Source organism: Octodon degus, unplaced genomic scaffold (genome assembly GCF_000260255.1).
Source record: "Octodon degus isolate 3935 unplaced genomic scaffold, OctDeg1.0 scaffold00147, whole genome shotgun sequence".
NCBI classification, from domain to species: Eukaryota; Metazoa; Chordata; class Mammalia; order Rodentia; family Octodontidae; genus Octodon; species Octodon degus.
The window spans coordinates 3,038,687-3,055,083 of NW_004524723.1; the positions used below are offsets into that span (position 1 = coordinate 3,038,687).

The 16,397-nt window shown below is 43.7% G+C and overlaps 1 protein-coding gene across 2 annotated transcripts in view; it reads left to right on the forward strand.

The window, feature by feature from the left end:
• The window catches only part of Itgb5 (integrin subunit beta 5), a 127,581-nt gene that overhangs the window by 16,976 nt on the left and 94,208 nt on the right, over positions 1-16,397 (forward strand). For both annotated transcript variants that reach the window (XM_012517149.2, XM_023702174.1), the window contains exons 3-4: positions 4,637-4,841; positions 15,990-16,239. In XM_012517149.2, coding sequence (XP_012372603.2) covers positions 4,637-4,841; positions 15,990-16,239 — 455 coding nt within the window. The remainder of the gene's footprint in view (positions 1-4,636; positions 4,842-15,989; positions 16,240-16,397) is intronic.

The following is a 16,397-nucleotide window of genomic DNA, read 5'->3' on the forward strand; positions in this document are numbered from 1 at the left end:
GAGGATAGCAAGTTCTAGGTCAGCCTGAGCAATTTAGGCCCTGTCTTTAAATAAACATTTAAATAAACAAACATTTTTAAATGGCTGGAGTTGGCTGGGTGTGGTGGCTCATGTCCATAATCCCAGCACTTGGAAGGTTGAGGCAGGAGTATGTATCACTGTGAGTTAAAACCAGTCTGGGCCACAGAGTTGACGGGCCGGGGTTATAGCTCAGAGGCACAGTGCTTCCCTGGGCTACAAAGTGAGTTCCAGGTTAGCCTGAGTTGCACTGTGAAACCCTACCTTAAAAAGAAAAAATAAAAAAGGGACTAGAGTTATGTAGGTCAGTGGCAGAGCACTTGTCTAGCATGTGCAAGGCCCTGGGTTTAAGCCATAGCACTGGGAATAAGGTGGGTAGTGGGTCCCGCTGAGCAGGCTACATGAGAAGCTTGGGTGAAGTTCTCTGCTATATATTGTTTCTCATATATGAGAAGCCATGTGATATTTGAGTTCTGTGCTTGACTTATTTAATAGCATTATGTTCTCAAATTGTATCCATTTACCTACTAATGCCTCAAGTTTATCTTTTTTGGCAGCATAGTACTTCATTGTGTATAAACGCATTGTCCTTATCCATTCGTCTGTTGATGGATATGTGCTGTTTCCACGATCTAGCTATTGGGAATTGTGCTGCTATCATCATGAGTGTATGTCCTTGTAATAGGATTTTAATTCTTTTGGGACAATACCTAGAAGTGGAGTAGCTAGATCGAATGGAATTTCTGTTTTTAGTTTTTTGAGGAATCTGCACACTGACTTGCATGGTGTTGTACTAATTTACATTCTCAACAGTGTAGTAGAATTTCTTCCTTCCCTACATCCTCACCAGCATTTGTTCTTAGTTTTTTGACAATAGCCATTTTTTTCTGGAATAAGATGCTATTTGTGTAGTTTTAATTTGCATTTCTCTGATGGGCAGAGATGATGAGCATTGTTGTGTATTTGTTGGCCATTTGTACTTCTGAGAGGTAGCTGTTCATCTCAGCTGCCCACTTTTTTGATCGGGTCTTTTACCTTGCAGGGGAGTCTATAATTTTTTTGAGTTTTTTATTTTTTATTTTAAAGAGAATAAAAAATAATAAAAAAATTGGAAATGATACAGAATTTCAAAAACCAAGATCAACAGTTGTTTTATATTGCATATTGTTGTCTTCAAAGTATTGTCTGCCTAGTGTAAGAACCTGACAGTAAATAAGGTGCAAAAGGGACAACAGATATGTGTAAAGAAACTGCTCAAAAGGAAAGAACAAATGGGATGAGGGAAGGGAGAAAAAGAAAGGAAAGGAAAGGAAGAGAAAGGAAAGGAAAGGAAAGGAAAGGAAAGGAAAGGAAAGGAAAGGAAAGGAAAGGAAAGGAAAGGAAAGGAAAGGAAAGGAAGAGAGAGGGGAATATATATATATATATATATATATATATATATATATACACACACACACACACACATATACATATATGTACATACACGATAGTTAAGATAATTATACTAATTTCTATCGGTTTATTGAAAATAGCAGCTTATATATTCTTGGTGTTAGTCCTCTGTCCGTGGAACAGCTGCCAGTTTTTGCCCCCATTCTGTAGGCTGTCTCTTCACTCTGTGGTTTCCTTTGCTGTGCAGATTCTTAATTTGATGTGATCCTATTTTTTTGATTCTTAGTATTATTTCTTGTACCATTGGAGTTCCACTTATAAAGTCTTCCTATATCTGTGTCTTCAAGAGTTGTACCTATGTTATTTTCAGGCAGATTAGTGTTTCTGTTTTAATATTTAGATGTTTGATCCATTCTGATTTTAGTTTAGTGCATGGTGTGAGATGTGGGTTTACACCAGTGGCAGGAACCTATGGCACTTTTGCTGCAGCAGACTGCTTGTGTCATTGAAAGCTCTGTAGAGTTTGCTGTCACTGGCCTAGACTCAGACTTCTGCATGTGGGTGTCCAATTTTCTGAGCACTGTTCATTAAAGAGTCCATCTTTCTTCCAGTGCATCTGCCTGAGTTGTTCTGCTTCTGCTTTCTTCCATTGATCCATAAAGCCGTTTTTGTGGCAGTACCATGCTGTTTTAATCAGTCTTCAGTCTGGGATTGTGATACTACCTGCTTTGCTTTTGTTACCCAGAATTGCTTTTGTTATTCTTAGTCTCTTTTGACTCCGTAAAAATTTTAAGATTGTTTTTTGTAGCTCTGTGAGAAATGATAATGGCATTTTGATTGGGACTGCATTAATTCTGTGTCGCTTTAGTGGAAGTACTGCGTAGCTGTTTTGATTATGTGGGTTCTGCCTATTCAGGAATGGAGATATTTTTCCATTTTCTGATGCCCTCTCTTTCTTTTTTCAGTCTGATGTGATTTTAATTGTTGTGGTCTTTCATTTCCTTAATTAGGTTAATACCTAACCTAATTTCTTTAGTTGGGTTAATCTTTATTTATTTATTTATTTATTTTTGATACTATTGCGAATGGTATTTTCCTGATTGCTTTTTCAGTGAGCTTATTGTTAGTGTATGTTGGAATACTATTGATTTTTATGTGTTATTTTATATTCTGCTATACTGCTGAATTTTTTTTTAAAGATTTATTTATTTATTTATTTATTTAGAGTGTGTGTGTGTGTGTGTGGCCAGCTCAGCCCACCAGGGGGTGGGGCTGGCTGGCATGTGGTGCTGGGGGATTGAACTGCGGTCCTGTGCTTTGCTAAGCTTGTTCTAAGTAGGTGCTTTAGACCACTGAGCCATCTCACCAGCCCGTATACTGTTGAATTTTGATTATCAATTCTGGGCGTCTTTTGCCCGAGTTTTGGGGTCTTGTAAGTAAATGATCATGCCATCTGCAAATATGATGATATCTTGAATTCGGCCTTTTCTGTCTGTATCCCTTTTGTTTCTCTTGACTGACTGCTCTAGCTAATGTTTCAAGGACTGTGTTAAACCACGATGGTGATGACTTTTAGGTGTCACATTTTAGAGAGATTCTAAGGGCTTTAGTCCTGGGACTCTGGAGACCCTGGCGAGGGTGCATCCCTCTGAGTCTGAGGTCCTGTGTAGCTAGACTGCAGCAGTCCAAGGACACTGACTCATCCGAGGCTTTCCAGAGAAGTGCCATGGAGGGAGGAGAAGAAATTGCTGTCCTAACTTCTCCAGCCACGGTGAGAGCTACATAACCCAGGGCTAGCATCCGGCCAGCTGGAGAAGGGGTTGCATTTCCACACTTCTAGGGACAGGGTGTTCAGAGAGGAGCCTGGGCTTATTTTGCCACTAAAAACTCCTTTCCCTAAGAGTTTTATACGCACATCCAGGCGTCATATTTTATAATAGCTGGCTTTACTTTAAAATCAATGCCTCGAACTTGGGGTACCTTAAATTAGGTTGAATTGTTCAGTTGTTTAGCTTTCTCCAAAGTCCAGCATAGAGCCATAAACATAGCTCCTATCAGTAGACTCATCGTGTAAGCTACAGTAAAGATGAAAACAAAAAATGTTCGATTCCTCTGCTCTCATATCTCATTTTTAATTTTTTCTTCTGACTCCTAGTGCAGCTATAATCTGTTTTTTGGTTTTTTCTTAGTATAAGTGTTTTGGAATTTGTGCTTGGTCTTCATCAAATACTTATCATGATTATGTTGAAATACTGTGGGACATTTTTCTTATATTTAGCGATTTAGGCATACAAGCTTAGAAGAGTGTGATGCAGTCACTGATGCTACGATGTATGTTTTCTCAGAGATCTTCCCCTTTCTTTCCTCTGTTCCCCTTGACCCACTTCAGGGAGTGGATGCCCGAGTTGTGGGTTCCATTTGTGCTGCTTTGTTGTTCTTGATAACTGGCTGTGCAGGACTCAGAGTGTGTAAAAGCTGACGCATGAATTCAAAAGCTCAAAAATTCACTCTTCAATGCCTTGACAAAGACCACACATCTTTAAAAGTAATTTTTAGCTGAGCATGGTGGTGTGTGCCTGCACTTCCCGTTACTGGGGAGGCTGGGGCTGAAGGATCTCAAATTTGAGGCCAGTCTAGGATTTAGTGAGACCCTGTCTCAAAATAAAAAATAAAAGAAAAATGTGTTGGTGGGTAGCTCAGTGGTAGAGCATCCCTGGATTCAATTCCTACTACTTCACACACATATATGCGTATATAAGTTATCTGTGTAAACTTTGACTATTTCAGTTTCTTTGTCTGATGAAGTGAACATTTGACTTTTAAAATAACAGTGAAACCAAGCTTTCATCTTTTTCCTTTGTTTTTTTGGTACTGGGGATTGAATGAAGAGCCTTCACACTGGGCTCTACACCCCCTCAGCCCACCCTTTTAGCATGTTTTGTTTTGAGATGTAGTCTGACTAAATTGCCTATGCTGGGCTCAAATTTGGAATCCTCTTGCCTCAGTCTGCCAGAGTGTTGGGATTACAGGTATGAACCATCATATCCAGCTAAAACTGGACATTTTTAGCAAGTACTTGTGGTTTACAGATGCTTTCTCATCTAGAACCTGAAGCATTTAGGATGGGGATTATCAGTGTCTCCAGCTTCAGCAGTACAAATGGAATGTGGAGATGTGCTGGACAGAAGCCCTAACAGCTCCTGCCTGTGCCTCTTTTTCCACCCAGGTCTTTGGCAGTTCGCGATCAGTCACCTCCCGGTGTGACCTGAGGGTGAACCTCCTCCAGAACGGCTGTGGTGGTGAGATCGAGAGTCCGGCCAGCAGCGCATGGGTCCTTCGCAGCCTGCCTCTCAGCAGCAAGGGCTCCAGTACCGCGGGCATGGATGTCATTCAGATGGCTCCGCAGGAGGTGGCTGTGGACCTCCGGCCTGGTGAGTCACCCTTAGGCTGGGCTGGGCATTCCGGGTTTAGGGAGGCCCATGGCGAGCGTGGGGAGCAGAGGCTCCAAACCTGGGAGACAGAGTACAGCCATCTGTGTATGGATCTTTGCTGTTTTTGAAAAGTGTGGGAGAATTAATGTAGCATAAAATTTACCATTTTAACCTCCTGTGTACATATTACTGAGCCTCATACTCTGTCCCTGAGCTACATCCACTCTTTTTTTCTTTTGGTTTATTGAGGCAGGGTCTTGTTGTATATTGCAGGCTGGCCTTACGCTCACTATATAATAACCCAGACTGGCCTCAAATTTGTAGCGATCCTGTCTCAGCCTTCCGAATGCTGGGATTACAGGTGTGCGCCACCACACCCAACTTTCCAGTCTGGTGTTGAACTTGTAATTCTCCTTAGTGAGCCCCTGTGCCTCAGGGGCTGGGCTTACAGCTGGGCACTGCTGCATCAGGCGCATGCTAACCATTTTATGCAGACAGTGTAGTTTACTATCCTGTGTGTCATCACCATCCTCTGGTTCTAGAACTTCTTCATCCAAACAGGAACTGTCTATTAGGCAGCTGCTGCTTATTCCCTCTTCTCGCCAGCCTGATAACCCGTCTCCCACTCCATCTCTAAGCTTGACTGTGCTAGGTACCTCTTGTAAGCAAATTGGTGCAATCATATGTCTGTAGGTGTCACTTAGCATAACACTGTCAAGGTTTGGCCCTATTGTAGCAGGTGGCAGATTTCCCTCTCTTTAAAGTGGAATGATACTCCTCTGTAGTATTCCCCACATTTATTTATCTACTCATCCAGGATGGACATTTGGGCTCTTTATACCTGTATGAGTAGTGCTATTGGTTTTTTTCCTTTTTTTTTTTTTTTTCTGGGAGAATGCTGATGAATTTGCCTCTAGTTAATTTAATTTGTTCCAGAAAAGTATTGCACTTTGGAAAAAGTATTTCTCTGTGTCAGCAACATCCTTTTGACGCAGTGGCATTCTGAAGGGACAAACTTTTGGAGAGGGATATTTTGTTCTGTGATCCCTGAGCCCCTGCAAGCCCTAGAGGTGATGGCAATGTGAAGAACCTAACAAGTTCTGTATACCTGCTAAGTGCCAAAGGCTGGCCTACTCCGAGGGAGCTGGAATCGCCATAGCATGAGGAAACCAGCTGCTGAGGCCTCTCAGTATGTATGTGGCAGATCTGTGCCTTTCCCAGGCCTCTGCCTACAGCCTTGGTTGTTTCTAGTTCCCCACCCCTGCTGTGGAGGCTTGATGTGCATGTGGTGACGTTGGAAAGGATCATACTGTTGAGAGGGGGCTGATCTTTCCAAATCCCCCCCTTTTTGGGGGCCCTCATTTCTTTTGGCTTGTTCAGAAGTTTTTATGAGACTCTGTACAAAAGAACTTTCAAAAGGTAAAAGTGCTATTTTGAAAGAGTCACATCCAGAGCTGCAGGTACAAGTATAAGTTGGAGGCTCGGTGCCCCAGGAGCGGGTTTGGTGCAGTGATGCACTTGGTGACACTCAGGAAAGCCCATTGTTGTAGCTATTGTTCTAACTTACTTTTTTTTTTTTTTTTTTTTTTTTTGTAATGCTGGGTATTGAACCCAGGGCCTTAGCGCAGAGCAACGTCCCCAAACTTTTTTTATTCTTTTGTGACAAGGTCTCACTAAGTTGCTAAGTGGCCCAGGCTAGGCTCTAACTTGTGATCTTCTTCCCTCAGCTTCCCAGAGTGCTGGGATTATAGGTGTACACTGCTATGCCTGGTTTATTCTCTGTTTCCACACCATGTGTTTTTTCAGAATTAGCTGAACTATCATATATTCAACAAATATTTGATATTGCCTTAAAACTAGGAGACCAAAGAAGAGTGTAAGTAGGCTCTACCAGATAGAAAAACACAAACTGCTAGATCATCTACTCAGGGATTAGAGCTGAAGGTAGGATTTTACAAATCTCCTTACCATGTGTGGCACCCAGCTGCTTGGTGCAGTGAACAGCAGGCTAAGGAGGCAGGAACCCTCAGAGCTCTTTGTGGGATGGTGATCAGCTAATATATTCCTGTAGTTACTGGAATAGCCTCCCACTGGTGTCAATTCTGTGTCTCCCTTCTTACCACATTAACAGTAGAGCAGTAGATTAAGAGAAATTTTAGAAAAACCATCCTCCTTAACACTATCGTTCTTATTTTTACTCTACCCTTTCTATTTACAGATATTCATATTTTCCATTTTTCTACAGTTATAACTTGTTTTTACTTGTGTGCTGTTCTCCTTCAATAGTCCTTGAAAATAAGGACACAATTCACACTCCTCAACGGTTTATAGGTTTGGTCACCATCCATGGAGGTATCTGGCTTGCGTTTCTGGAACTCTGAATCTAGAAGACTCACAAAGGCTGTAGGGTTCTCTTCAGGAAATCCGAACGCTCTGTGACAGCCATCCTCATTTTGGGGGATTTAGTTGAAGAAAGAGGTGGATGTAACACAGAGTCAGTGTTAACATGTGACTATGAACAGAGAAGCCACGTGCTTTCATTGTCAATTGGCTGGCTTTTAAATAGCCCCACAGAAGAGCCAAGGAAGCAATTGGAACCACAGAAGGTTTCTGCACGTAGAGTTCAGAGCTTGATGTATGCTCCATTCTCATTGTGTTTCCAACGCAGCGTTGTGATACTTTACCATATTGGAAATAACATGGACAGCATGACCCTGTGTTTATGTAAAACGTGGGTGCTCAGTGTGGGGGCTGACCTTGCAAGGTGAGGAGCCCACTGCTGGGAGGTTGAGGTGATAGGGTTGGGATGGCTGCCCTGGGAAGACCACCCAAGCCGTGAGGATGTTCGGTCTGTAGAGGTGAAAACCAGGCGAAAGCCAATGAAAATAATAATTCCTTTAGCCCAGTGTGGTGGCACATGCCTGTAATCCCAGCACTTGGGAGACTGAGACAGGATTGCCCTGAGTGCAAGGTGAAGTTGGGTTACATTGTGAGTTCAAAGCTAGCCTGAAAAAAAAAAGCTAGCCTGAACTATATAATGAGACTCACTCAAAAAGGAGTGAGACTTCCCACTCAAAGAGGAATTCCTGGGCTGGTGAGATGGCTCAGTGGTCTAAAGCACCTACTTACAACAAGTTTAGCAAAGCACAGGGACCGCGGTTCAATCCCCCAGCACCACATGCCAGCCAGCCCTGCCCCCTGGTGGGCTGAGCTGGCCACGCACACACACACACACACACACACACACACACATAAATAAATAAATATTAAAAAAAAAAAAAAAAAGAGGAATTCCTAAGATTCCAGAACCACTGTGAATATGTTTCTAAGTACAGAAATGTGTGTGTGTGTGTGGTGCTGTGGGTGGAATCTAGACCTGCCCCATGCTAAGCAATTGCTCTGCCACTGAACTCTGTCCCCAGCTTTTCAGTATGAAAACATTTGAAACCAATAATGCTCAGTAACATTTTGAAAATGTAAGTTTAATATTTATGGAGAGGGATTCAGGAAGATCTCATTTCTTTGAGTGAAGGGAGGAATGGTAGGCTGCCCTTAGCGAAGTTTTCGCTGCACGTTTACTTCGGTGAAATGCCCCTTCCCCATTTTTGAGGAGGGCTCTCAGGGGTGTAGGGACTGGTTTTTCCATTATGTACTTTCAGAAATTCTGTGCCTTCCCATCACCCTGCTCCTGTGCTCCATAATTGCTATTTGTTGAGTGAAATATAAGACTTTGCCAGCCATATACAAGTCTCAGCATAACATGAAAGATGCTTCTCGAAGGCCAGGTTATTGTTCCAGGATAAGTCTGAAGGAGAAAAGGGGGGGGGGAATTCTTTTTAAAACAGAATTCTTTATTTAGGGAAGGGTCTACAGGGTGTTCAGGGTCTCACTACTAGATCAGACTCGTAGTGATCTGCCTGTTTACAGCCTCTCAAGAGCTGGGATTATAGGTGCACACCACCTGCCCAGTCTCAGTTGCTGTCTCACTGTGCCCCAGGGATGGGGCCGGCATGGCAGGCCCAGGGATCGAACCCTTCAGCCCCTGAACCTACTTGTAGGCACTTTAATCCGCTGAGCTATTTGGCCGGCCCTATCTTTAATTTTTTTTTTTTAAATTGAGATATAATTCACATACCATAAAATCTGCTGCTTTAAAGTAGTTCTTGCTGATCCCTGGCTGCATCTGCCTAGCTGGCCCCACCCCCAAGGAGCACTAAGAGGGCAACTGAGACTGCGCAAGGCGGTGTGTCCCTGTAATCCCAGCACTTGGGAAGCTGAAAACAGGAGGATCACTGTGAGTCCAGTCTGTGTAGTGAGACCCTGTAGACCCTGTACTAAATACATTTTTTTTAAAAAAGAAAAATAATGAAGTGGTTCTTACTGTGTTTGGGAAATTATATAAATATCACCACTTTCTAATTCTTTTTTTTTTTTTTTTTTTTTTACCACTTTCTAATTCTATGATGTTTTTGTTATCCAATAAAGAAACCAAGTACCCAGTAACAGTTGTTTTTTATCCTACTCCCCCCTTCCCCCACTTTCCTCATTCAACCCCTGGCAGCCACTAATCCCCTCAACAACTCTGTGATTTTGCCTGTGTCATGTATGTGTATGTGGCCATGCAGTCGTCTGTTTTGTTGACTGTATTTCATCCCTTTTTATGACTAAATAGTATTCCATTTTGCACATGTACATTTCAGTTGATGGGCTTTTAGGCTGTTTCCACTTCAGTATAATTATGAACGCACAGTTCATGTACAGGTTTTTATGAGGACATGTGTTTTCAATAATCTTGGATATATAGCTAGGAGTGGAATTGCTGGATCATATAGTAATTCTATATTTAACTTTTTGAAGAACTGCCAAATTTTAAGCAAGATTTTATATAAAAACAGGATTATGTTTTCCATTTTATTTCAATACTGGAAACTATGTCAGGATAAGAACTTTTTAAAAAATCCCTAATAACAGGCATAAAATCCTTAAGACAAGACATAAATTTTTTTTTTAAGTTTTTTTTTTTTTTTTTTTCTTTTTTGCGAAAGTGTGGATTGAACTCAGGCTCTTGTGCTTGCCAGGCAAGCACTTATTCTACTGAGCCGTCTCTCTACCCCCCAAGACATAAATTTTAAAGTATTGCTGTGACGGTTAAAAGCGAGCAGTGGTTTTGAAACATGGGGATAATTAGAAAGCGTTTCTTCAAATCATTGTTTGCTTTGATCCCTAAGCCTCTTAAAATGACCTTTGTTAGCTTTCTTTTCATTTTAAACTTTTCTTTGAAATAATTTTGGACTCACAGGGAGTTGTAGAAATGATAGAGATTCTCTACGTATTCTTCTGAGCTGTTCCTAGTGGTAATGGTGGAGGTACAGGGAATGTTCTCAAGGCCAGGAAATTGACATTGGTCAGTAGCATTAGACAGCCTACCAGGGACTGGCCACTTTTGAGATGCGTTTTGACCAGCCCAAATGAGGGCTTTTCTTCCCACTCCTAGGGAGGATCCAGGACCCAACCTGCTCACAAAGGTGAAGGAGTTCTTAATGGATGCATGAAGAGTTCTTTTTAAGCAAACTGTAGACCTAGAGTTTGATGCTTGGAGAAACACTACCGAGGTCACTGTGTCAGATGACATCTATCCTGACATCTTTTAAAACAAAATTAAAAAATTATTCGTTTATTTATTTCTTTATTTGGTAGAGGGTCTTGCTACACAGTTCAAGCTCGTAGTGGTCCTCTAGTCTCAACCTCCCCAGTGCTGGGATTACAGATGTGTGCCACCACGCCCAGTGACATGCCCAGGATTCTGGGGCTGGCACGGCATGCAGTACTGGGGATCGAACCTCAGTCCTTGGCGCTTGCCAGACAGGTGCTTAGACCGCTGAGCTCTCTCCTAGCCCTTCCCTGACATCTTGACATCTGTTCAGAGTCACTGTAGTATTCTGAGGTATGTATGGGGGAGTTCTGGACCACCCACAGCCTGTGTAGATCAGGGAAGCAGTTATATGGTGCTGGATCTGGATTTAATTTCAGGATATGAAGTGCCTCTTTCTGCAGCTCGCAGAGGAGCTATGAGTCCATTTTCAAAGGTGGGCACCAGGACCCTAATTCCTGCTTCAGCTGTGTTGCACAGGTGATTCTGTTTCCCTTGTTTCCTTCAGTGTCTTGCGCTGGAGGGTAATTCTATGGAATCAAAAGCCACTCAGTTACTTGGGAATAACAGAACTTTATCTGCTGAAAACTACTTCTTTGTTTAACATACTTTGTAGTTTACAAAATTTACAAAAATTAGTTTTAAAACATTTCTGCTGAAATTCTTTAGAAAAATCATCTGATACATGTCCCTAAAAATAGTTAACCTTTTTTACTTTTTACTGAAGGGAGAGCAAAGAGAAGCAGAGATTACAGATACATTTCAGGTTGACTGCTAGTTGATACTTGATTTCAACAGGAGAAACTGCACTTGATTGCTGAGCAGTGGCAGAAATTCTGTGTAAAATGTAGCCAGAGCTGGGTGCTTTGAAACAGAAACCAGAGGGCATGAGAGGGGCTCTTGTGGGTGCCTCATCCTTCCAGGTGCAGGGGCCCTGCTGTGCCATGGAATCTGCTTTATCCTGTTTCTCTGATCCCACTGCTGGCCTGAGGCCGGGATTATATGGAACAGCTCCAGAAAGAAGAGGTGTGAGCCTGCAGGGGTCTTAGGTTGGGAGGGAGGCAGCCGGGAATGACAAATCCAGGTGGGAGGCCTGGGTTGGTGCTGCCACAGACAGGGACAGACTGGCCCTGCTGGTGGAGGTGAGAAGGGCTGTGCTCCCCACTGGGCCTGTGCGAGGGGTCAGGTTTAAAGTTTCAGGCAGCATGGGAAGCTGCTGTCTGGAAAGGGTGACAGGAGGGGTGTGTGTGAACAGGTGTGGTTCTGGAAGGATGGGAAAGGTGCCCAGGCCTTCTCCCTCCTGCTGCTAATGATGGAGGCTCCCCTGCTGGGAGTCAGGGTGCTGACCACCCACGCCAGGTCCATTCCCTGAAACCTGCTGACCGAACACTCTGCTTTACCATTGCCCATTCAGGGGTTCCTGTCACTTAAAACTAAGTTTCATAAAAGTGCCAGCAAACCCTCCTCCTGAGCATGAATGATACTACCTTCAATCTTCCGTCCTTCCCTTTTTGGAGAGTGGGAAAAATACTCCTTTTCAACATGTGGAGCCCATGTGTGTGTGTGCGTGTCTGTATGTGTATGCATGTGTGCATGTTTTCTTGGTGATCAAGTAGAATTTAATACCAGGAGATTTCTCACTTCTGGGCTGGGGACAAGGCCAGAGGTTATGTTTGCTTCGCAAGCATGTGGTTCTGGGTTCAACCTCCAACATTGAAAAGTAAAGAAAAGGAAGAAAACAATTTCTCATTTCCTAGCAGATAACCCCCCAGCAGAAGGACATACATATCATATCTTATTTCCCTCTGCCTTAGTTCTGGACTATTTAAAGTTAAACATGTCCAGCACTATAGCTAGTCAAACTCAAGTTTCTGGCAGAGGAGGCCTGTCTGTTAGCTTAATTGTTTAAGTGTGCCTGCTCATGCAAATACACTCAGGCATAGGATATGGTGGTTCGATCCCCACCTCCCCCTGCATTACCAGATCTGCCCTAAAGGCAGCCTGAGCCAGAAAAAAAAAAAAAAAAAAAAAAATCATAGTTTCTGGCAGAATTTTCTCTTGTTATCCTTACAGGAAATTGTTTTAATAATTGACTTCTGGTGGAGTTGAGTTATGTATCATATGTGTATCTCATTTAGTCTCGCACTACTTAATATCTTCCTCCTTTTACTGAAGCAGAAACTGAGCAGCAAGTGTAGAGGAGCCTGAGGTCTTCTGAGTCTTCGGTGACCAGGCTGGATTTGAAACCCAGCTCTCCTGTTTCTAAGCCCAGAGTGGGTTCTGTTCTGAGGGTGCTTCCTGGCCTCTGAATCCAAGCCGGTGCTCCCCATCCTGTGCCCGAGACACCCACATGTTAGTAATTCATTGTCCACAGAAAGGTAGAAGTGGATTCTGGATGAAGAAGGTGCGGCTAGAAGCTTTGGGGGAAAGCGGGCAGATATTGGAAATATTTGCAAAGCTCATGGAGTTGAGTGGAATTTTTATTTCCTGTAGGGATAACAAGAGAGTTATCTCCTGCAAAGCTCATGGAGTTGAGTGGAAGAGTTGTGATTGCAAGTTTATTCCACTCTGGGTCTGTGGGGCCTGCATAGCCCAAGGCAGTTCTGCTGGCCCAAATCCCCCCTCCCCCACTTCCCCCACCCCCATTGCAACTTGGCATCCAAAGGGCCCTGTCTGCCTGATCTGAACCAGAGATGCACGGCAGCAGTCCAGTGCTCATTCTGGAAGAAATCTTGAACATTCTTCTGCTTGAGTCAGACGCTGATGGTTTTTAAAAATAGGCTTGTACCAACCCGCAACTCAAAGGACATTAGTCTTGAGGCAGCTCAAATAATACAAAAACAAGTCACAGAGGTAGGCTTAGAGCTGGAATATAGTAACACACATAGTAATTATAATAATTATACTTCGTGTGTGCAAGCCCTTATCACCACAAAGCACTTCTGTCCCACATAAGCACATGCAGTTTCAGTCAGTGCAATGGGCACTATTGCTATTTATGTTTCTCATTTAAAGAAATAGGTTCAGATTACACCTCTAATGGAGGGACAGAGCTGCAGCTTGAACTAAAATCTTTTGGTCACTGGGTTCTTCCTGGTCTAGCTCATGAAATGTGCCTGTCTGCGGTGGGAGAAGAGCAGAGAGGACTTAGTTCTCTGTGCTGCAGGAGCCCTGAAGCCTTCTCTCCCAGGCTGTCAGCTGGAGGCTAACGATTGGCTTCTTGAAGATGTGGCTGTGGCCAATCAGGAGCAGAGCTGTTGCTCCCATCAAGGCCAGCCCGCTCTGGCTGGTGCATCTGTAAATAGAGAAGACAGAACATGGTCAGCTCTGCTCTGGATGAACAAGACGTGTATTGGTGTTCGGAAGAGGATAGTAAGTCCAGGGTAGATTAAATTAGTGGTGTGAATTGAACCCTGAATTTCTAAGTGATTCATTTGTAGAAATTATGAAATGATTTAAGAAGCATTTCCCCTATGTGGGTCTGCCAGCATTTGAGCTGACCTGACTTGAGCCCCTCTAAATCCGGGGGTAGCAAAGGCTACAGCTCTTGCACATGGCTATCTCCCATCCTCTTCCTTTGAACTAATTCCCTTTGATACAGGGTCTCACTGCGCAACTCAGACTTGTAGTGATCTTCCTGTTTTCAGCCTCCCCAGCTCAGGATTACAGGTGTGTGCCACCATGCCCAGACTCAGTGGCTGGCTCAGAGTGCCCGGGGGTAGGCCCAGTGTGGCATGAGAGCCAGGGATTGAATCCCAGTCCCTGAGCTTGCCTAAACAGGCACTTAGTCTGCTGAGCTATCTCGCTAACCCTTCATTTTCTCTTTCTTATAGCTAGTAAGCAGATCTGTTTTTCTTTTTCTGTTCTTCTCATATTACTGTTTTTTCTTTTTTCATTCTCTAAAAAAACTAAAATTTATACTCTGTCTTCCTGTGGTTACTATATTTATGCATTTATTTTATTTCTCTTTAGAGGTACTGAGTATTGAACCCAGGGCCTTCACACTGAGCTGCAGCTTCAGCCTCTTTTTTATTCTTTATTTCAAGACAGGGTTTCTCTGAATTGCTAAGGTGCCCAGGTTGAGCTCAAACTTACGATCTTGCTTCCCTAGTCTGTCAGGGTACAGGATTGCAAATGTATGTGTGCCACCACATCCAGTTGATACATGTAATTTCTTTTCTTTTTTAAAATGTATTTGGTTGTTATACGGTTTCACTATGCAGCTTGGACTCATAGTGATCCTCCTGTTTTCAGCCTCCCCCGAGCTGGGATTATAGGCATACTGTGACTCAGCCCACTCTGGGAACAGTGATGGTGTGGCTTGTGGTGCCAGGATTGAACTGCACTTGCCTAAGCAGGTGCTTTAGTTTGCTGAGCTATCACATGAGCCCAGTACTCGTAATTTCTGAAAAGAATGAGTTGTGTTTATGATATCCCCAAGTGCCAAGCACACTCCAGAACTAAATACTGTTATCTTGTGAATGGCAGAAGAGATACAAGTAGAGGCAGGTGAGACAGCACAGACCTAACTACTTTTTTCTTTGGGGTATTTTAAGTAACTGCCTTTGTCACTTGTCTCCCTTTACTTGCTCATGTCTCTCTTATTTGTGTCCAAACCCCACCCTGACCAGGTAGTGGGGACTGAACCCAGGGTTTTCTCACTGAGCTACATCTCTAGCCCTTTTTAAGAGACTGAGTTGCTTAGGAAAGGCTCAAATTCGCTCTTCTTCTGCCCCAGACTCCCAGAGTGCTTAGAGTATAGGCAAGGACCACCACACTGGGCCCAAGCTCTCTTTTGTTAATGCCTTCCTTGCTGGCGATTTTACACCCATTCCCGTCTGGTCTGGGTCTTTCTCTGGTGTGTGGTTGATGGGCTGCCCCCAACACACTTCACCTTTGTGGGATTGTCTGATTCAGGCTGTCAACTACCTGGGGGTCTTTTGCTGCTGAGAACACAGAACACCTTAATTGAGGAGTCTGGTGGTTGCAAGACTTTCTGTCTTTCTTTCTTCCTTTTTTTTTTTTTTTGTATTTTCAGAGAAGAGTCTACAGGGTGTTCAGGGTCTCACTAATAGATCGGACTCGTAGTGACCCATCTGTTTACAACCTCCCAAGAGCTAGGATTACAGGTGCGCCCCGCCATACCCAGTCTCAATTGCCGTTTCAGTATGTCCGGGGGCGGAACTGGCATGGCAGGCCTGGGGATCGAACCCCCGGCCCCTGCGCCTCCTTGCAGGCACTTTAATCCGTTGAGTTTTTTGGGCGGCTCTAAGGCTTCCTTTAAAAAACAATGAAACAAGTGGTTGAGCAGAATAATCCAGGTCATCCCCCACAGCAGCCTGTTTCCTTTAGGTACCCCACTTCCAAAAGAACATTTTTCTAGGAGGCATAGTATCACTAATGAAAATTGAAGGTGGAGCAGCTTTGAAGCAGAATCTGTCATTTCTGCCCAGCAGGTTGCAGGCTGTCTAATATGCATGGCCTCTCTGTTGGCACAGGTGACCAGACGACGTTCCGGCTGCAGGTCCGCCAAGTGGAGGACTACCCTGTGGACCTGTACTACCTGATGGACCTCTCCCTGTCCATGAAGGATGACCTAGAAAATATTCGGAGCCTAGGCACTGCACTTGCCGAAGAAATGAGGAAGCTTACCAGCAACTTCCGGTTGGGTTTTGGGTCATTTGTTGACAAAGACATCTCTCCTTTCTCCTACACCGCACCAAGATACCAGACCAATCCATGTACTGGGTTAGTGGCCGCTGTCTTTCTGTTGGGTGCCTCAGGGTAGGAGCAGTGGGAACACAGCTTGAAGGAAGGAGAGAGAAGGGGTGACCGGCCTATATTTATTTAATCTGATTAACGATGGCTCTGAGAAGAAGAGAATGGCCTCAAGGTTGCATGAAGGT